The sequence below is a fragment of the Thamnophis sirtalis genome, unplaced genomic scaffold (genome assembly GCF_051295495.1).
Source record: "Thamnophis sirtalis isolate CommonGarterSnake01/CBP01778 unplaced genomic scaffold, rThaSir2_p1.2 scaffold_4, whole genome shotgun sequence".
Taxonomy (NCBI): Eukaryota; Metazoa; Chordata; class Lepidosauria; order Squamata; family Natricidae; genus Thamnophis; species Thamnophis sirtalis.
Genome location: NW_028261384.1, coordinates 138,688,814 through 138,709,808, shown reverse-complemented (window position 1 = coordinate 138,709,808; position 20,995 = coordinate 138,688,814). Strand labels below are relative to the sequence as shown.

Sequence of the window (20,995 nt, the reverse complement as noted above, 5' to 3'; positions counted from 1 at the left end):
CATATCATGGTCCTATCTTCCATCATCCTCAACCAGCAGAGCCATGTTTGCGAGGATGATAGTAGTTCAATGTATGTCAAGACAAAATGACTTGTTTCTCCATCGGTCTGTCCATCCATCCATCCATCCATCCACCCACCCACCCATCCATCTATCCAATCTACCTATCATCTACCGATCTATCTATCTATCCATCCAACTACCCATCCATCCATCCAACCTATCATCTATCCATCCATCCATTCTACCTATCATCTACCGATCTATCTATCCATCCAACCACCCATCCATCCAACCTATCATCTATCTATCCATCCCTTCTTCCTTCCTTCCTTCTTCCTTCCTTTCTTCCATCCATCCATACAGCCACCCACCCAGCAACCCATCCTTCCACCCATCCATCCACCCAATCCAGCCATCCACCCAAAAACTCAATTCATCCATCCATTAATTCATCCATCCATCCTTCCATCCATCCATCCATCCAATCTACCTATCATCTATCTATCCATCCAACCACCCACCCATCCAACCTATCATCTATCCATCCATCCATCCATCCATCCATCCTTCCTTCCTTCCTTCCTTCCTTCCTTCCTTCCTTCCATACAGCCACCCACTCACCAACCCATCCTTCCTTTCATCCATCCACCCAATCCATCCATCCAAACACCCAATCCATCCATCCATCCATCCATCCATCCATCCAATCTACCTATCATCTATCTATCCATCCAACCACCCACCCATCCAACCTATCATCTATCCATCCATCCATCCTTCCTTCCTTCCTTCCTTCCTTCCTTCCTTCCATACAGCCACCCACTCACCAACCCATCCTTCCTTCCATCCATCCACCCAATCCATCCATCCATCCAAACACCCAATCCATCCATCCATCCATCCATCCATCCATCCATCCATCCAATCTACCTATCATCTATCTATCCATCCAACCACCCACCCATCCAACCTATCATCTATCTATCCATCCATCCATCCTTCCTTCCTTCCTTCCTTCCTTCCTTCCTTCCTTCCTTCCTTCCTTCCTTCCTTCCTTCCTTCCTTCCATACAGCCACCCACTCACCAACCCATCCTTCCTTCCATCCATCCATCCACCCAATCCATCCATCCATCCAAACACCCAATCCATCCATCCATCCATCCATCCATCTAATCTACCTATCATCCATCCATGTATCCATCTACCCATCTATCCACCCATCCATCCATCCCTTCTTCCTTCCTTCCTTCCATCCATCCACCCACCAGCCAACCCACCCACTGATTCTTCCATACTTCCATCCATCCACCCAATCCATCCACCCATCCATCCACATAACCCTTCCATCCATCCATCGACCCAATCCGTCCGTCCGTCCATCCATCCATCCATCCATCCATCCATCCATCCAATCCATGCACCATCCCCCCCTCCCTTATTTAAATCTATTTCTCTAGTTTTTTTTCACCCCGTCTTCTCCTTCTGGAAACCTAGGCCAATCTGGAGAAGATGTGTCGGACGTTTGAAGACCAAATGAATGAGCACCGGGCCAAGTCCGAAGAGTCTCAGCGCATGGTCCACGACCTCACTTCGCAGCGAGCCAAGCTCCAGACCGAGAATGGTAAGCAACGGGAGAACTCTACACGTTTATCCTTAAGAACTCCCGATCATTCTCTGGGTCTTCTTCTCCCAAAACTGTCCACGTTGACCAACAAATTATCTTTCTTGGAAGTACTAAGCCTGAGGAATAATCTGTCTGAATACAGATAATTCTCAATTTACAACCCGTTGTTCAACAACCATCAAAGTTCTGACAGTCCTTCCTGGTGGAGACCAACAACCTGGGTTTGAAGTTCTAATGGTCAACCCCTCCCCCTGTGGTCACATAGTCTCATGGACCTTCAACAACGATGGTCCATTTGCAGTCATTTTCACCATCTCATAATCTTATGACCATGTTTTATGACAATCTTCTCCTAAACTCGGTAATTCCCTTTCAAATTTTGGCAGAACCATCCTTTTACCAAACCATTGATTCACTTTGATGTTCACTTAATGCCCCGGATTCACTTAACAACCAGTCTTTCTCTTAACAATCACTGCAAAAGAAAATTAAAATAAAATCAAGTCAGTGATGTGACCTCCCTGTTTTGCGACCATTATGAGTTTCCACCATGATAGATGATAGATTACAGATGATCAGAGTTGGACGGGATCTTGTAGGTCATCTAGTCCAACACCCACCCACCCCCCGCCCAAGGAGGGGACCTTACACCATTTCTGACAGATGGTAGTCCAGTCTCTTCTTGAAAGCCTCCAGGGATGAAGCTCCCACAACTTCTGAAGGCAACTTCTGTTCCATGGATTGATTGTTCTCCATGTCAGAAAATTTATCCTTATTTCCAGGTTGAATCTCTCCTTGGTCAGTTTCCATCCATCATTCCTTGTCTTGGCCTTCAGGTGCCTTGGAAGATAGCTTGACCCCCCTCCTCTTTGGGGCAGCCCCTCAAATATTGGAAGACTGTCCTCATGTCTCCCCTGGTCCTTCTCTTCACTAGACTAGCCAGGCCCAGTTCCTGCAACTGTTCATTGTATGTTTGAGCCTCCAGTCCCCTCATCATCCTGGTTCCTCTTCTCTGCCCTCTTTCTAGAGTCTCAACCTCTTGTGTGGTGACCAATGATATGCAGGTTCCATTATGGTCCTAACATGAGGACTACCTGTAACCAATTGTCTACCGCTCCTGGGGAAACCTTCGATCTCCATTCTCCCTCGCCTATTTTTTTTAATTATTCCAGGCGAATTGTCCCGCCAGTTGGATGAAAAAGAAGCTTTGATCAGCCAGTTGACCCGAGGAAAGTTGACCTACACTCAACAGCTAGAAGATCTGAAGAGACAACTTGAGGAAGAAGCAAAGGCAGGAGACACGTGGAAGGCTGAGGGTCACCAGGGAGACACTGAGAGAGATGGAGCTAACTAGGCCACAAACGAGACACTGAGAATGCATCTCTGTTCTTCTCCACCTCTAGGCCAAGAATGCTTTGGCCCATGCGCTCCAGTCCGCACGCCACGACTGTGACCTTCTGAGGGAACAGTACGAAGAAGAAACGGAGGCCAAAGCTGAGCTCCAGCGTTCGCTTTCCAAGGCCAACTCGGAGGTGGCTCAGTGGAGGACCAAGTATGAAACTGATGCCATCCAGAGGACAGAAGAACTGGAGGAGGCCAAGTGAGTGGCTCCCTCATCTTCATCCATGTCCCCAGAGACATCCATCACCTGAGGGGTCTTCTTCTCATCCTGGTTTTCCTCCTAGTCCCTCTCCAACTTATTGCATCCCTCTACCGCCCCATCCAAGATGGCTTCCTTCCACTCCATCTCCTAGTCCCTCTCCAATTCATTGTGTCCCTCTACCACCCCATCCAAGATGGCTTCCCCCCACTCCATCTCCTAGTCCATCTCCAATTCATTGTGTCCCTCTACCACCCCATCCAAGATGGCTTCCTTCCACTCCATCCCGACTTCCTCCCACTCCACCTCCTAGTCCCTCTCCAACTTATTGCGTCCCTCTACTGCCCCATCCAAGATGGCTTCCTTCCACTCCACCTCTTAGTTCCTCTCCAATTCATTGTGTCCCTCTACCACCCCATCCAAGATGGCTTCCTTCCACTCCATCCCGACTTCCTCCCACTCCACCTCCTCATCCCTCTCCAACTCATTGTGTCCCTCTACCACCCCATCCAGGATGGCTTCCTTCCACTCCATCCCGACTTCCTCCCACTCCACCTCCTCGTCCCTCTCCAACTCATTGTGACCCTCTACCACCCCATCCAAGATGGCTTCCTTCAACTCCATCCCGACTTCCTCCCACTCCACCTCCTCATCCCTCTCCAACTCATTGTGTCCCTCTACCACCCCATCCAAGATGGCTTCCTTCCACTCCATCCCGACTTCCTCCCACTCCACATCCTAGTCCATTTCCAACTCATTGTGTCCCTCTACCACCCCATCCAAGATGGCTTCCTTCCACTCCATCCCGACTTCCTCCCACTCCACCTCCTCGTCCCTCTCCAACTCATTGTATCCCTCCACCACCCCATCCAAGATGGCTTCCTTCCACTCCATCCCGACTTCCTCCCACTCCACCTCCTCATCCCTCTCCAACTCATTGTGTTCCTCTACCACCCCATCCAAGATGGCTTCCTTCAACTCCATCCCGACTTCCTCCCACTCCACCTCCTCATCCCTCTCCAACTCATTGTGTCCCTCTACCACCCCATCCAAGATGGCTTCCTTCCACTCCATCCCGACTTCCTCCCACTCCACGTCCTAGTCCATCTCCAACTCATTGTGTCCCTCTACCCACATCCAAGATGGCTACCTTCCACTCCATCCCAACTTCCTCCCACTCCACCTCCTCGTCCCTCTCCAACTCATTGTGTCCCTCTACCACCCCATCCAAGATGGCTTCCTTTCACTCCATCCCGACTTCCTTCCACTCCACCTCCTCATCCCTCTCCAACTCATTGTGTCCCTCTACCACCCCATCCAAGATGGCTTCCTTCAACTCCATCCCGACTTCCTCCCACTCCACCTCCTCATCCCTCTCCAACTCATTGTGTCCCTCTACCACCCCATCCAGGATGGCTTCCTTCCACTCCATCCCGACTTCCTCCCACTCCACCTCCTCGTCCCTCTCCAACTCATTGTGACCCTCTACCACCCCATCCAAGATGGCTTCCTTCAACTCCATCCCGACTTCCTCCCACTCCACCTCCTCATCCCTCTCCAACTCATTGTGTCCCTCTACCACCCCATCCAAGATGGCTTCCTTCCACTCCATCCCGACTTCCTCCCACTCCACATCCTAGTCCATTTCCAACTCATTGTGTCCCTCTACCACCCCATCCAAGATGGCTTCCTTCCACTCCATCCCGACTTCCTCCCACTCCACCTCCTCGTCCCTCTCCAACTCATTGTATCCCTCCACCACCCCATCCAAGATGGCTTCCTTCCACTCCATCCCGACTTCCTCCCACTCCACCTCCTCGTCCCTCTCCAACTCATTGTGACCCTCTACCACCCCATCCAAGATGGCTTCCTTCAACTCCATCCCGACTTCCTCCCACTCCACCTCCTCATCCCTCTCCAACTCATTGTGTCCCTCTACCACCCCATCCAAGATGGCTTCCTTCCACTCCATCCCGACTTCCTCCCACTCCACGTCCTAGTCCATCTCCAACTCATTGTGTCCCTCTACCCACATCCAAGATGGCTACCTTCCACTCCATCCCAACTTCCTCCCACTCCACCTCCTCGTCCCTCTCCAACTCATTGTGTCCCTCTACCACCCCATCCAAGATGGCTTCCTTTCACTCCATCCCGACTTCCTTCCACTCCACCTCCTCATCCCTCTCCAACTCATTGTGTCCCTCTACCACCCCATCCAAGATGGCTTCCTTCCACTCCACCTCTTAGTCCCTCTCCAACTTATTGCGTCCCTCTACTGCCCCATCCAAGATGGCTTTCTTCCACTCCACCTCTCCAACTCATTGTGTCCTTCTACCACCCCATCCAAGATGGCTACCTTCCACCCCATCTTCTTCACTTTCCCTTTCCCTTTTCCCTCAGAAACTGGTTAGCTTTGAGTTGTCCCATAAATACCCAAACGGTGGTCCTACCTCCCAGTTTAGCTTGGGTGTCCCATGACAGATGACCTCTTCGTGGCTTTGGGGTGGGGCCGATTCATCAGGACATCTCCTTGCCTACCAGGAAGAAGCTGGCTCAGCGGCTTCAGGATGCCGAAGAAGCGGTGGAGGCGGTGAACGCCAAGTGTTCCTCGCTGGAGAAGACCAAACACCGCCTGCAGAACGAGATTGAAGATCTGATGGTGGACGTGGAGCGCTCGAACGCGGCTGCCGCTGCCCTGGACAAGAAGCAAAGGAACTTCGACAAAGTATGTTGGGGAACATGGGAGAAAAAGAGCAGAGCATTATGGGCGGAGGAAATTCTTACACCATCCCCTATTGTGACCTTCTGAATAGCACACTCAGTGAGGAAACCAGAGTCACTTTCTCCTTTTCCTCCTCCTCCTGCTCCTCCTCCTCTTCCTCCTTTCTCCTTTTCCTCATTCTTCTGATTCTTCTCCTCCTCCTCTTCTTCCTCCTCCTCCTTTTCTTCTCCTCTTTCTCCTTCTCCTCCTTCTTCTGATTTTCCTCCTCTTCTTCCTCTTCCTCCTTCTTTTCTTCTCCTCTTCCTCCTTTCTCCTTTTCCTCATTCTTCTGATTCTCCTCCTCCTCCTCTTCTTCTTCCTCCTCCTCCTTTTCTTCTCCTCTTTCTCCTTCTCCTCCTTCTGATTTTTCTCCTCTTCTTCCTCTTCCTCCTTCTTTTCTTCTCCTCTTCCTCCTTTCTCCTTTTCCTCATTCTTTTGATTCTCCTCCTCCTCCTCTTCTTCCTCCTCCTCCTTTTCTTCTCCTCTTTCTCCTTCTCCTCCTTCTTCTGATTTTCCTCCTCTTCTTCTTCCTCTTCCTCCTTCTTTTCTTCTCTTCCTCCTTTCACCTTTTCCTCATTCTTCTGATTCTCCTCCTCCTCTTCCTCTTCTTCCTCTTCCTCCTCCTTTCCTTCTCCTCTTCTTTCTCCTTTTCCTCATTCTTCTGATTTTCCTTCTCCTCCTCCTCTTCTTGTCTTCCTCCTCTTCCTTCTTCCTCCTCCACTTCCTCCTTCTGCTCCTCTTCTCTTTCTTCTCATTTCTCATTTTCTTCTCCTCCTTCTTCTATCCTTCTCCTCTTCTTCCTCCTTTTCCTCATTCTTTTGATTCTTCTCTTCCTCCTGCTCCTCTTTCTCATTTTCCTCCTTCTGCTCCTGCTCCTCCTCTTTGTTTCTCCATTTTTCGGATTCTCCCCCTCCTCCTCCTTCCTCCTCATCTTCTTTGTCTTCTTCTTGTCTTTCTCTTCCTTCCCCTTCACCTCCTCTTCATTCTTCTACTCTCCTTCTCCTCCTTCTCTTCTTCCTCCTTCTTCTCCTTCTTTCGATTCTTCTCCTCTCCTGCTCCTCTTTCTCGTTTTCCTTCTCCTCTTTTTTCTCCTCCGCCTCCTCTTCTGCCTCCTCCTCCTCTTTTCCTCTTTCTCTTCCTTTTCTCCTTTTCATTCTTCTACTCTCATTCTTCTTCCTCCTCCTCCTTCTTCTGGTTCTTCTCATCTCTCCTCCTCTTCTTTCTCCTTCTAATTCTTTTGATTCCCCTCCTCCTCTTTCTTTTTCTCCTCTTCCTCCTCTCCTCCTCCTCCTCTTCCTCCTTTCTCCTCTTCCCCATTCTTCTGATTCTCCTCCTCCTCCTGCTCCCTCCACCCCAGATCTTGTCGGAGTGGAAGCAAAAGTTTGAGGAGTCCCAAACTGAGCTGGAAGCATCTCAAAAAGAGTCCAGGTCCCTCAGCACGGAGCTCTTCAAGCTGAAGAACGCCTACGAGGAATCTCTGGAACATCTGGAGACCATCAAGAGGGAGAACAAGAACTTGCAAGGTGGGTCTATCATCCACGTTCAGAGCCTCCTTATTTCTAGGTCCTTCTTCCTCTGGACGACCCAACTTTTTCTTCTCTTCTCGTACAGAGGAGATTTCTGATCTCACCGAGCAACTGGGAAGCACCGGCAAGGCCATTCATGAGCTTGAGAAGGCGCGGAAGGGGCTGGAGGCCGAGAAGATGGAGCTGCAGGCGGCTCTTGAGGAAGCTGAGGTGAGAAGTCCTCTGGGCTGTGGAAAACCAGCACCCTCAACTCAAGTTCTCCGCCATTTTGTTTTCAGTTGAGTTCTTCCCCGGGCTTCAGAATGTGGGTAAAGAACTCAAAATGGCGGCCAAAACTAGATTTCCTAGACTCCATTTCTTCTCATCTTCAAAAATAGGAGGAGGGTTGGACTAGAAGACCTCTAAAGTTCCCTTCCAGCTCTATTCTGATTGATCGATAATCTAGAAGCTTAACAGGGATGAAACAATTGTGTTTATGGTTTTAAAGAAATTTACCACACCATAGCTAGCGCCACCGATAGGGACCGAGTTCCATTCATAGCATACTGGCAGTCCTCGACTTATGGCTAAAATTGAGCCCCCAATTTCTGTTGCTAAGCGAGCCCGTTGTTAAGTCAGTTTTTCGCCCCACTTGACGACCTCCCTCGCCGTGGTTTTTAAGTGGAATCCCTGCAAGTTGTTAAGCGAGTCACACCATTCTTGAGTTAATCCGGCTTCCCCATTGACTTTGGATGGTTGGAAGGTCGCTAAAGGAGGAGCATTTTGACCACGTAGAACGTGGGGATGCTGTAACGGTTGAAGGTGTGAACGGTCACTAAAAGAACTGTTGTAAGTGGAGGACCACTTGCATTTTTGTTTCTTCATTGGAAATAGGGGTAGCAATATTTGTGGGCACTGGAAACTTGGCAGGTGCAGACAAAATGGCCGCTATGATAGAAGTGCCTTCTCACAAAATGGCGGCCATGCTAATCTATAACATACAGAGCTTTCTGGAGGCCACATCTTCGTATCCGGAGTTCCTGTTGGTATCACAGTCACCATGTTGGCTACCCAGGATCTAAGGATTGTCTCTCCCATCTTCTTCTCTCTCTCTCCGTCCAACGTTTCCCCCAGGCGTCCCTGGAACACGAGGAAGGCAAGATCCTCCGAGCTCAGCTGGAGTTCAACCAGATCAAGGCCGAAATGGAGCGCAAGTTGGCCGAGAAGGACGAGGAGATGGATCAGGCCAAGCGGAATCACCTCCGGACGGTGGACTCGCTCCAAGCTTCTCTGGACGCCGAGACCCGCAGCCGCAACGAGGCCTTGAGGATCAAGAAGAAGATGGAGGGCGACCTCAACGAGATGGAGATCCAGCTCAGCCATGCCAACCGCATCGCCACCGAAGCCCAGAAGCAAGTGAAATCTTTACAAGGCTACCTGAAGGTACGGCCTGGGGGTTGGTCTTGAGAAGGACCTCCCTTCCTCTCTTTTCTTCCTCAATTCTTTCCTTCCTCTCCTTCCTTCCTCAATTCTTTCCTTCCTCTCTTTCCTTCCTTCCTCTCCTTCCCTCCTCTCTTTCCTTCCCTCACTTCTTCCCTTCCTTCCTCTCCTTCCCTCCTCTCTTTCCTTGTGTCACTTCCTTCCTTCCTCTTTCCTTCCCTCACTTCTTTCCTTCCTTCCTCTCCTTCCCTCCCTCACTTCCCTTCCTTCCTCTCCTTCCTCCTCTCTTTCCTTCCGTCACTTACTTCCTTCCTTCCTTCCTTCCTTCCTTCCTCTTTTCTTCCCTCACTTCTTTCCTTCCTTCCTCTCCTTCCCTCCCTCACTTCCCTTCCTTCCTCTCCTTCTCTCCCTCCCTCACTTCCCTTCCTTCCTCTCCTTCTCTCCTCTCTTTCCTTCCGTCACTTCCTTCCTTCCTTCCTTCCTTCCTTCCTTCCTTCCTTCCTTCCTTCCTCTTTTCTTCCCTCACTTCTTTCCTTCCTTCCTCTCCTTCCCTCCCTCACTTCCCTTCCTTCCTCTCCTTCTCTCCTCTCTTTCCTTCCATCATTTCCTTCCTTCTTCTCTTTCCTTCCCTCACTTCTTCCCTTCCTTCCTCTCCTTCCCTCCCTCACTTCCCTTCCTTCCTCTCCTTCCTTCCTCTCTTTCCTTCCCTCACTACTTTTCTTCCTTTCTCTCCTTCCCTCCCTCACTTCCCTTCCTTCCTCTCCTTCTCTCCTCTCTTTCCTTCCGTCATTTCCTTCCTTCTTCTCTTTCCTTCCCTCACTTCTTCCCTTCCTTCCTCTCCTTCCCTCCCTCACTTCCCTTCCTTCCTCTCTTTCTCTCCACTCTTTCCTTCCGTCACTTCCTTCCTTCCTCTCCTTCCCTCCCTCACTTCCCTTCCTTCCTCTCCTTCCTTCCTCTCTTTCCTTCCCTCACAACTTTTCTTCCTTTCTCTCCTTCCCTCCCTCACTTCCCTTCCTTCCCCTCTTTCCCTCCCTCACTTCTTTCCTTCCTTCCTTCCATCCATTCCATCTGTCTCCAGTTGAGCTTTCCCCTTGCTCATTCCACCTGTCCTTCTCCCCTTTCTAGGATACTCACATCCAGCTGGACGACGCGGTCCGAGCCAACGAGGACCTGAAGGAAAACATCGCCATTGTGGAGCGGAGGAACAACCTGCTCCAGGCTGAGCTGGAGGAGCTGCGGGCTGTGGTGGAGCAGACGGAGCGGGCCCGGAAACTGGCGGAGCAGGAACTCATTGACACCAGTGAAAGAGTCCAGCTCCTTCACACCCAGGTAAGGGGAGAAGCCGCCATTCTCCAAGGTCCTCAGGGGCTGTGAGCAGCCAAGGGGCATGCGGGGGTCCTGCTCCCCGGACCCTCTTTCCACTCGCTCGCGATCCAGAAATGAAAGACTCTCTTGATCTCTTCTCTTCTCTCCCTTTTCTTCTCTTAACTCCTTCCTTTCTTTTTTCTCTTCTCTCCCTTTTCTTCTCTTAACTCCTTCCTTTCTTTTTTTCTCTTCTCTCCCTTTTCCTAATTCCTTCCTTTCCTTTTTTCTCTTCTCTTCTCTCCCTTTTCCTAATTCCTTCCTTTCTTTTTTCCATTCTCTCCTCTCCGTTTTCCTAACTCCTTCTTTTCTTTTTTCCTCTTCTCTTCTCTCCTCTCCCTTTTCTTCTCTTAACTCCTTCCTTTCTTTTTTCTCTTCTCTCCCTTTTCCTAACTCCTTCCTTTCCTTTTTTCTCTTCTCTCCCTTTTCCTTCCTTTCTTTTTTCTCTTGTCTTCTCTCCCTTTTCTTCTCTTAACTCCTTCCTTTCTTTTTTCTCTTCTCTTCTCTTCTCTCCTTCCTTTCTTTTTTCCTCTTCTCTTCTCTCCTCTCCCTTTTCTTCTCTTAACTCCTTCCTTTCTTTTTTCTCTTCTCTCCCTTTTCCTAACTCCTTCCTTTCTTTTTTCTCTTCTCTCCCTTTTCCTAACTCCTTTCTTTCTTTTCTCTTCTCTTTTCTCCTCTCCTCTCCTCCACCCTTTCCCTCCCCTCCCATCGTCTCCCTTTTCTTCTCTTAACCTCTACCTTTCTTTTTCTCTTTTCTTCTCTCCTCTCCCTTTTCTTCTCTTAACTTCTTTCTTTTTCTATCCTCTCCCTTTTCTTCTCCTTCTTTTCTTTTTCTCTCTTCTCTTCTCTCCCTTTTCTTCTCTTAACTCCTTCCTTTCTTTTTCTCTCTTCTGTCCCTTTTCCTAACTCCTTTCTTTCTTTTTTTCTCCTCTCCTCCTTTCCCTCCCCTTCCATTGTCTCATCTCCCTTTTCTTCTCTCTTTTTCTCTCCTCTCCATTTTCTTCTCTTAACTTCTTCCTTTCTTTTTCTCTCTTCTTTTCTGTTCTCCTCTCTTCCACTCCCTTCCCCTTCCCTCATCTCCTCTCCATTTTAACTTCTTCCTTTCTCCTCTCCCCTCTCTTACCTTCTCTTAACTTCTTCTTTTATGTTTCTCTCTTCTGTTCTTTTCTATTCTCTCCTCTCCCCTCCTCTCCTACCCATATCTCTACCTGTACCTCTCCTTCTTTCCCTTGTTTCCTTCCTTCTTCCTTTCTCCCCTCTTTCCTTCTCTTTTTATTTCCCTCCTCCCCTCCCCTCCCCTCCCCCTCTCTTCTCCTCTCCTTCCTTTCTTCTTTTCTTCCTTCTTAATTTCTTTCTCTTCTCTCTACTTTCTTTTGTTTCCTTCCTTCTCTCCTTCCTCCTTCCTTTCCTTCTCTCTTTCCTTCTTCCTCTCCTCTCCTACTCTCTACTCCTCTCCTCTCTTTTCTTCCTTCTTTCTTTCCTTCCTTCTCCTTCCTTATTTCTTTCTCTACTTCTCTCTTTCTTTCCTTCCTTTTACCTCTCCATAGAATACCAGCCTCATCAACCAGAAGAAGAAGATGGAGTCAGACCTCTCCCAGCTGCAGACAGAGGTGGAAGACGCCATTCAGGAATGCAGAAATGCTGAAGAGAAGGCAAAGAAAGCCATCACAGACGTGAGTGACATTTGTTTTAGCACACCTACATTTACAAGAAAGCAGTAATTCAAATGAGGGGCTATTTAGAAAGCATTGGACACTATCTAATAAAATGAAATTCAATGGTGAAGAGAGTAAGGTTCTACATTTAGGCAAGAAAAACGAAATGCACAGGTACAGTATAGGTGGTACCTTGCTCAATAGTAGTAACTGGGAGAGGGATCTTGGAGTCCTAGTGGAGAACCATTTAACTATGAGCCAGCCGTGTGCAGCAGCTGCCAAAAAAGCCAACACAGTTCTAGGCTGCATCAACAGAGGGAGAGACTCAAGATCCCGTGAAGGGTTAATACCACTTTACAAGGCCTTGGTAAGGCCACACTTGGAATACGGCATTCAGTTTTGGTCGCCACGATGTAGAAAAGATGTGGAGACTCTAGAAAGAGTGCAGAGAAGAGCAACAAAGAGCATTAGGGGACTGGAGGCTAAAACATAGGAAGAACGGTTGCGGGAACTGGGTATGTCTAGTTTAATGAAAAGAAGGACTAGGGGAGACATGATAGGAGTCTTCCAATATCTCAGGGGTTGCCCCAAGGAAGAGGGAGTCAAACTATTCTCCAAGGCAACTGAGGGCAGAACAAGAAGCAATGGGTGGAAACTAATCAAGGAGAGAAGCAACTTAGAACTGAGGAGGAATTTCCTGACAGTGAGAACAATTAATCAGTGGAACAGAAGTTTCCTCCAGAAGTTGTGAATGCCCCAACACTGGAAGTCTTTAAGAAGATGTTGGGTATCCATTTGTCTGGAACGGTATAGGGTTTCCTGCCTAGGCAGGGGGTTGGACTAGAAGACCTCCAAGGTCCCGTCCAACTCTGCTATTGTATTGTATTGTATATGTGGAGACTCTAGAAAGAGTGCAGAGAAGAGCAACAAAGAGCATTAGGAGACTGGAGATTAAAACATAGGAAGAACGGTTGCAGGAACTGGGTAGGTCTAGTTTAATGAGACCTCCAAGATCCCTTTCAACTCTGCTCTTGTATTGTATTGTATTGTATTGTTTCTGGGTTGCAACTATCCAAGGGACCAGCAGATGGCAGCCAAGGGAGTTTTCCCCCCATGTCTCTTTATTGCCATCTTCTGGTCACTTCAATGCTTGCCGACATAACCTGGCATCAGATAACAGAGTGGTTAATTTGGAACAGATGCCTTCATTGCGCACAGGGATTATTTATTACTAAATTAATGTCATGCTATCTTTGACGGCTATTATTAATTCCGAAAGGATTGTAGGTCCCGTTCTGAGATCAACTCACAAGGCAGCCTTTCTTTAATGTCCAAGAATAGTTGATGAGTTACTAACTGATAACTCGGCGTTGCCCGGGTATTTATTTATAGGGGGAAATGTCCAGACCAGGGGTGCGTTCTGGCAATCCCTACTGCCAGTTTGCTCGTGGGTACGCCATGCATGTGCCCGCTTGATTGCGTGCTGCGCACGCATGCGCAGTGCAATAAAAATCGCTCTGCGCATGCTCAGAAGCAAAAAACGAAATGCGCCTATGGCGCCATCCAGGGATATGGCAGCCTTGGGTCACTGCTGCTTCCAGTGACCTAGGCCGCCAAACCACTACCAGTCCGGTTGTACCGGTCCGAACCGGTAGGAATCCACCCCTGTTCCACACCAAACATAATTTCTAATGTTGGATTTTCCTCCTTACCAGAGGGAGCCTCCTTGTGGGGGTACTGTGAAGCCGTCACCATTGCGCTGTACAGTAGAAGTCATTTTACGGCAGTACGGTAGAATCCATTTTAAGGCTGTACTGCGCTGTACAGTAGAAGCCATTTTTCACTTTCTAAGGCGCAACAGGCTGTACTGTGCTGTACAGTAGAAGCCATTTTTCACTTTCTAAGGTGCAACAGCCTGTACTGCGCTGTACAGTAGAAGTCATTTTACGGCAGTATGGTAGAAGCCATTTTAAGGCGCAACAGGCTGTACTGTGCTGAACAGTAGAATCCATTTTACGGCAGTACAATAGAATCCATTTTAAGGCATAACAGGCTATATCTTAACAGAACACACACCCCGAGGGGATTCAGCTGTCCCATACATACCCAACAGCCCACCTCTCTTCCTTACGCCCATAAAGCTAGTTCAGAAGACCCCATGAGGAAGGATGAGAACAAAAGTGATGTGTGAAAGAGAAAGCAAGGCTGACCACGGGGTCTCTATGGGGCAGGATCTCCCCTCTTCTCCACAGCAACCCTGTGAAGCCAAAATAGCTCCTCCTTCTCCTGTTTTTAAAGAAGGAGATCCAAAGTCCATGAAGTGAGGCACACCAACAGGTTCTCCTTTGCTTGGGTCCACCATCCCACTGGTGGACAGAAGCATTCCTGGGTCAAAAGAGGATCCCCAACTGTAATCTTTACACGAATATGGGGTCTAGGACCAATTCTTGGAAGGAGTAAACATGTGGGAGGTCGTCCCCCCCCCCAATTTAAGGTCATCTCCTTCTGTCTGGTGGGCATGTTTCTCCATTGTCCTCTTGAACGTGGCAGGCGGCCATGATGGCGGAGGAGCTGAAGAAGGAGCAGGACACCAGCGCCCACCTAGAGAGGATGAAGAAGAACATGGAGCAGACCATCAAGGACCTCCAGATGCGCCTGGACGAGGCGGAGCAGCTGGCCCTCAAGGGCGGCAAGAAGCAGCTTCAGAAACTGGAGGCCCGAGTGCGGGAGCTGGAGAACGAGCTGGAAGGGGAGCAGAAACGCAACGTGGAGAACGTCAAAGGGATGCGGAAGTGTGAGAGACGCATCAAGGAGCTCACCTACCAGGTGAGGAGAGGCGCAGGTTAACCTGGCCAGGACAACAACCCTGGTTCTGAAGGTTTTTGTGCGGATGGGTGGATCAACCCCGGTGACTTCAACAAAGCTTTTGAGGCACCTCTCTAAAATGGGCGGGATGAAGAATTTGGAGTTGGTTGGATGGATTGAATCCCATCCCCCCCCCGAATCTTATAAAAATGTAACATTTTGTCCATCCAAAACAAATTCCATGAGGCAAAAAAAGCTCTAGAATTGTGTTTCTCAACCTTGGATACTTTAAGACAGGTGGACTTCAACTTCCAGAATTCCAGAATATTCTAGAATAGTATTTCCTCAACTTTGGGTTCTTTAAGGCGGATGGACTTCAACTCCCAGAATTCCAGAATAATCTAGAATAATGTTTCCTCAACCTTGGGTTCTTTAAAGTGGGTGCACTTCAACTCCAGAATTCCAGAATATTCTAGAATAGTGTTTCCTCAACTTTGGGTTCTTTAAGGCGGGTGGACTTCAACTCCCAGAATTCCAAAATAATCTAGAATAATGTTTCCTCAACCTTGGTTCTTTAAAGTGGGTGCACTTCAACTCCAGAATTCCAGAATATTCTAGAATAGTGTTTCCTCAACCTTGGGTTCTTAAGGCAGGTGGACTTCAACTCCCAGAATTCCAGAATATTCTAGAGTAGTGTTTCCTCAACCTTGGGTTCTTTAAGGGGGGGTGTACTTCAGTTCCCAGAATTCCAGAATATTCTAGAATAGTGTTTCCTCAACCTTGGGTTCTTTAAGATGGGTGGACTTCAAATACCAGAATTTCCGAATATTCTAGAATAGTGTTTCCTTAACCTTGGGTTCTTAAAAGTGGGTTCACTTCAACTCCCAGAATTCCAGAATATTCTAGATTAGTGTTTCCTCAACCTTGGGTTCTTTAAAGTGGGTGCACTTCAACTCCCAGAATTCTAGAATATTCTAGAATAGTGTTTCCTCAACCTTGGGTTCTTTAAATTGGGTGCACTTCAACTCCAGAATTCCAGAATAATCTAGAATAGTGTTTCCACAACTTTGGGTTCTTTAAGGCGGATGGACTTCAACTCCCAGAATTCCAGAATAATCTAGAATAGTGTTTCCTCAACCTTGGGTTCTTTAAAGTGGGTGCACTTCAACTCCAGAATTCCAGAATATTCTAGAATAGTGTTTCCACAACTTTGAGTTCTTTAAGACAGGTGGACTTCAGTTCCCAGAATTCCCAGTCAGCTGAGCTGGCTGGGAAATTCTGGGAGTTGAAGTCCACCCGCCTAAGTACCCAAGATTGAGGAAACACTAGATTCAGAACACAACAAGATTTCCGTATGTAAGCTAGAATGTAACCATGGTTTAGAGAAGGATTTCCTTTAAAAAGACCCACCCCCCTCCAATTTCACAAATGCTTCCAATCAATTAAGAGCTGGTGATCCGTCCCAGGGTGAGACCTTATTTAAACTTGGTGATATAAACTCACTTTTTGCTGCCGGTCAAACAAACCCTGATCTCTTCATCTCGGTCTCTTCCTAGACGGAGGAGGATCGCAAGAACCTGATGCGTCTCCAAGACCTTGTTGACAAGCTCCAGTTGAAAGTGAAGGCTTACAAGAGGCAGGCAGAGGAGGCGGTAAGTAGCGGTCCATCTTTCCGTCCTTGTTGGGACCATCCTGGTTTATCACTCATCCTGGTTTATTGAGCCCACCTCAGGACGCCGAGCTGAAGAACTTGGCCCTCCTTTCCCATCTCTGTAACTTCGATGGTCACCTCAATTGTGGTTGACCTATCTGGACCCTCATCCAAACCTTCTCTCTCAACCCCTCAACATTAGCACAATTAGTCCTTGACTTACAACCCCTCACACGGTTGTTAAGTGAATCTAGCTTTTTTCATGGATTTTTCTTGTCGGAAAGATTTGGGGGAAGGTCATAAAGGATGATCACATCTGCAAATTCCTGCCAAGTACCCCCCCAAAATTTAATTTTTTTAATTTCAATTGAACAAAAACCCATCTTGTAGAAAGCGTGTTGATTGGTTACCGATAACTTTCGTGCATTTCTTCCACAGTCATTACTTACAGTTCATATTAGATTGTACACTTTAAATCAAAAATCTTTGTATATCTTACTATCAAGGTATCACAATTCTCATTGGACTGCAATTATTTGAACGTGTTTTTATCTCAAATCATTCATACTTAAAGACATAACCACATAGTGGCATTCATTAGCTATGGCTTGAAAACGTGCCTAAATAGAGCCGGTTTGGTCTGGTTTGAGAGAACTGGTTGTTAAATTGCTGGCTGGCCCCGCCCCTTCCAGGAGTCCCCACCCGCCCCATTTTGGCTCCCAGGTAAGTGCAGGGAGGCCTACCAGGCCCAAAATGGGGCGCTGGGGAGGGGGGTTGCGGCGCATCCCCTCCGCGCCCCATTTATTTTTGCTCCCAGGGGGTGAAGGAGGCCTTTGCTCCCTATTACACCCCCTGGCCACACCCACCATGGCCACGCCCACCCAGACGGTCATTAGGGCAGAGAACTGGTTGTTAAATTATTTGAATCCCACCACTGGGGGGGTGGGGGCCAGCCGCGATTTCCACTAACGGTTTGGGCAAAGCGGTCCAATCCGGTTGAATACCACCTCTGATCCCTTGTCGGTTTTCCCCCAGGAGGAGCAAGCCAACAGCAACTTGGGCAAATTCCGGAAGGTTCAGCACGAGTTGGATGAAGCCGAGGAGAGGGCGGACATTGCAGAGTCCCAGGTCAACAAGTTGAGGGCCAAAAGCCGTGACATTGGGGTGAAGGTGAGGACCTACTCTTAAGCCTAATCTTAACCCTAATTCTATCGCTACCCCTGTTCTTCACTCTACCCTTAACTGTAATCCTAATCCTAGCCCTAACCCTACCCTTAACCCTACCCATACCCCTAATCCTACTCGTACTCCTACCCCTACCCCTAACTTTACCTCTACTTTAACCCTACTCCTACCTCTAACCCTACTCCTAACCCTACCCCTAAACTTAACCCTACTTTTATTCCTACCCCTACCTATAACCTTAACCCTACCCCTAACATTAACCCTACTTTTACACCTACTCCCACCCCTCACTCTACCCTTACCCCTACCTTATCCCTACTCCGACCCCTAACCTTAACGCTACAGCTAACCCTAACACTAACCTTAACCTTATTCTAATTCTACCCCTACCCCAACCCCCACCTTAACCCTACTCCTACCTCTAACCATAACCCTACCCCTAACCTTAAGCCTACTTTTACACCTACTCCCACCCCTAATTCTACCCTTACCCCCACCTTATCCCTACTCCTACTCCTACCCTTAACCTTAACCCTACAGCTACCCCTAACCCTAACCTTAACCCTATTCTAATTCTACCCCTACCCCAACCCCCACCTTAACCCTACTCCTACCTCTAACCTTAAGCCTACCCCAACCTTAAGCCTACTTTTACTCCTACTCCTACCCCTAACTCTACCCCACCTTACCCCTACCCCTAACCTTAACCCTGTTCTTACTCCTACCCGTATCTATACCCCTACCCATAACCCTACCCATTCCGCTAACCTTATCCCTATCCCTACCCCTAACTTTAATGCTAACCCTTCTCCTACCCCTACCCCAACTTTAACCTTACCCCTAACCCTTTCCATATTCCTACCCATAATCCTTCCTTTCTCACTTTTGCTCCTTTCTTCCCCAGCCGAAAGGTTTGTACGAGGAGTAACTCCTTCGAAGACCGGATGGCCCGCTCTCCGAGACCCCCACCCCTCACGCACCCACCCCCAGACCTAAAAGTCTCTGGGGAAACCTGTCCCCATTCTCCCATGCTCTGTATATCAGCATTGCTCCCTTCTCCAAGGTAGAATAAAAATGATGAAACAAACCTTTGGTTGTTTATTTAATTGCGTGACGGGGGAAAAAAATCAGGTTCTACATTTAGGCAACAAAAACGAAATGCACAGGTAGAGTATACGTGGTACCTTCCTCAATAGTAGTAACTGGGAGAGGGATCTTGGAGTCCTAGTGGGCAACCATTTAAATAGGAGCCAGCCGTGTGCAGCAGCTGCCAAAAAAGCCAACACAGTTCTAGGCTGCATCAACAGAGGGATGGAATCAAGATCACGTGAAGGGTTAGTACCACTTTACAAGGCCTTGGTAAGGCCACACTTGGAATACGGCATCCAGTTTTGGTCGCCACGATGTAGAAAAGATGTGGAGACTCTGGAAAGAGTGCAGAGAAGAGCAACCTAGAGGATTAGGGGACTGGAGGCTAAAACATAATGAAGAACCGTTGCAGGAACTGGATATGTCTAGTTTGATGAAAAGAAGGACTAGGGGAGACATGATAGCAGTCTTCCAATATCTCAGGGGTTGCCACAAAGAAGAAGGACTCAAACTGTTCTCCAAGGCACCTGAGAGTAGAACAAGAATCAATGGGTGGAAACTAATCAAGGAGAGAAGCAACTTAGAACTAAGGAGAAACTTCCTGGCAGTGAGAACAATGAATCAGTGGATCAGAAGTTGCCTCCAGAAGTTGTGAAGGCCCCAACACTGGAAGTCTTTAAGAAGATGTTGGGTAGCCATTTGTCTGGAACGGTATAGGGTTTCCTGCCTAGGCAGGGGGTTGGACTAGAAGACCTCCACAGTCCCTTCCAACTCTGCTATTGTATTATTGTATTGTATTGAAACTTGCAAACTTTTTGGAAGGCTTTAAACCCACATTTCTCAACCCTGGGGCACCTTTATGAGGTGTAGACTTCAACTCTCAGAATTCCCCAGCAGCTATTCTGTCCCTGAACAAGAAAACTCCTAGTCCCGACAAAAAACCCTTTTATTAATTGCCTGCAATTTCTGCTCATTCGCATCCAACAAAGTCTTTCAAGGGAGGATTTACGGTCACCGACCTCATCTGGCTTGGAGAACTGCCAGGCCGAGATCTGCAAAACTGAGCAAGGAGTCTCAGAGAGTCCTGAACCAATGAAGGGAACTAATGGCCTCCTGCAAACTCCACTCCCCTGTCGCTCCTCTTTTATTTCCTCCGGGAGGGGCCATTCATCGTCCACCTGTGGCCTTCCTCCCAAGCCGACCCCCGTTCTTTAGCTGCTCCCTTCGTCTGGCTGCGCATGCACCAGAGGTGGGTTCCTCCTGGTTCGGCCCCCTTCGGCCGAGTAGGTAGTAACCTGCCCTGCCACGTCCCTGAAGCGGTTCTATCGGCAGGGCCGCCATCTTGATTTTCGGTTCTGGCATGTGCAGAGCAATCGTCATTGCAAAAATGAAAATCCCCCCCCCTTTTTCTAACGTTGTGCGCATGTGAAGTCCTTTTTAGGGGCCAATGTGCACGCGGGCAAATTTTGGGTGTGCAGAACCGGCAGTAATGCTGGCAGGAACTCACCCCTGGTATGCGCACACTGGGAACAGGCTCCAGCTGTTCTTCTGCCTCACTGATGTCGGAATCCGAAGGCAGTTGGTAACTGGCATACGGTCCTGGCCCCATCTCTACCTCCGACACAGAGCCCTCATCCGAGCCTCCCCCAGACTGGGAACAGGCTCCAGCTGTTCTTCTGCCTCACTGATGTCCGACTCCGAAGGCAGCTGATAACTGGCATACGGTCCTGGCCCCATCTCTACCTCCGACACAGAGCCCTCATCCGAGCCTCCCCCAGACTCATGCACACACTGGGAACAGGCTCCACCTGTTCTTCTGCCTCACTGATGTCGGATTCTGAAGGCAGCTGAGAACTGGCATACGGTCCTGGCCCTATCTCTGCCTCCGACACAGAGCCCTCATCCGAGCCTTCCCCAGACTGGGAACAGGCTCCAGCTGTTCTTCTGCCTCACTGATGTCCGACTCCGAAGGCAGCTGATAACTGGCATACGGCCCTGGCCCCCTCTCTGCCTCCGACACAGAGCCCTCATCCGAGCCTTCCCCGGACTCCAGGACTGGCCCATGTTCCTCCCCAACATCCTCACTGTCCGAACTCTGCTTCCCAGCTCTGCCGGCGGGCCGTAACCTCCAGGCTGAGGGAAAGAAAGGCCTGAAAATTGGCTGCCAGCAGGCAATTTCCGACGGCGAGAGGCATTTCGCCTGCTAAGCAGAAAGCGGTCTTAAAAATCTGCATATGTACAAAACGGGATTAGAGCAAAACCTGATTTAAGGATCACAAAGCCTTAAAGTCTCGATACACAAGGAGATTAGGG

The 20,995-nt window shown here is 48.7% G+C and overlaps 1 protein-coding gene across 1 annotated transcript in view; it reads left to right on the top strand.

The window, feature by feature from the left end:
- LOC106554596 (myosin-7) overlaps positions 1–18,680 on the top strand; it is a gene marked incomplete in the record, with an annotated part of 67,371 nt that extends 48,691 nt beyond the window's left edge. The window contains 13 exon segments of the mRNA XM_087714230.1: positions 1,500–1,626; positions 2,802–2,920; positions 3,033–3,229; positions 5,771–5,954; positions 7,348–7,513; positions 7,602–7,726; positions 8,630–8,938; positions 10,061–10,264; positions 11,845–11,970; positions 14,503–14,778; positions 16,314–16,409; positions 17,444–17,578; positions 18,498–18,680. Coding sequence (XP_087570356.1) covers positions 1,500–1,626; positions 2,802–2,920; positions 3,033–3,229; positions 5,771–5,954; positions 7,348–7,513; positions 7,602–7,726; positions 8,630–8,938; positions 10,061–10,264; positions 11,845–11,970; positions 14,503–14,778; positions 16,314–16,409; positions 17,444–17,578; positions 18,498–18,521 — 2,088 coding nt within the window.
- Positions 18,681–20,995: the final 2,315 nt, after the last annotated feature.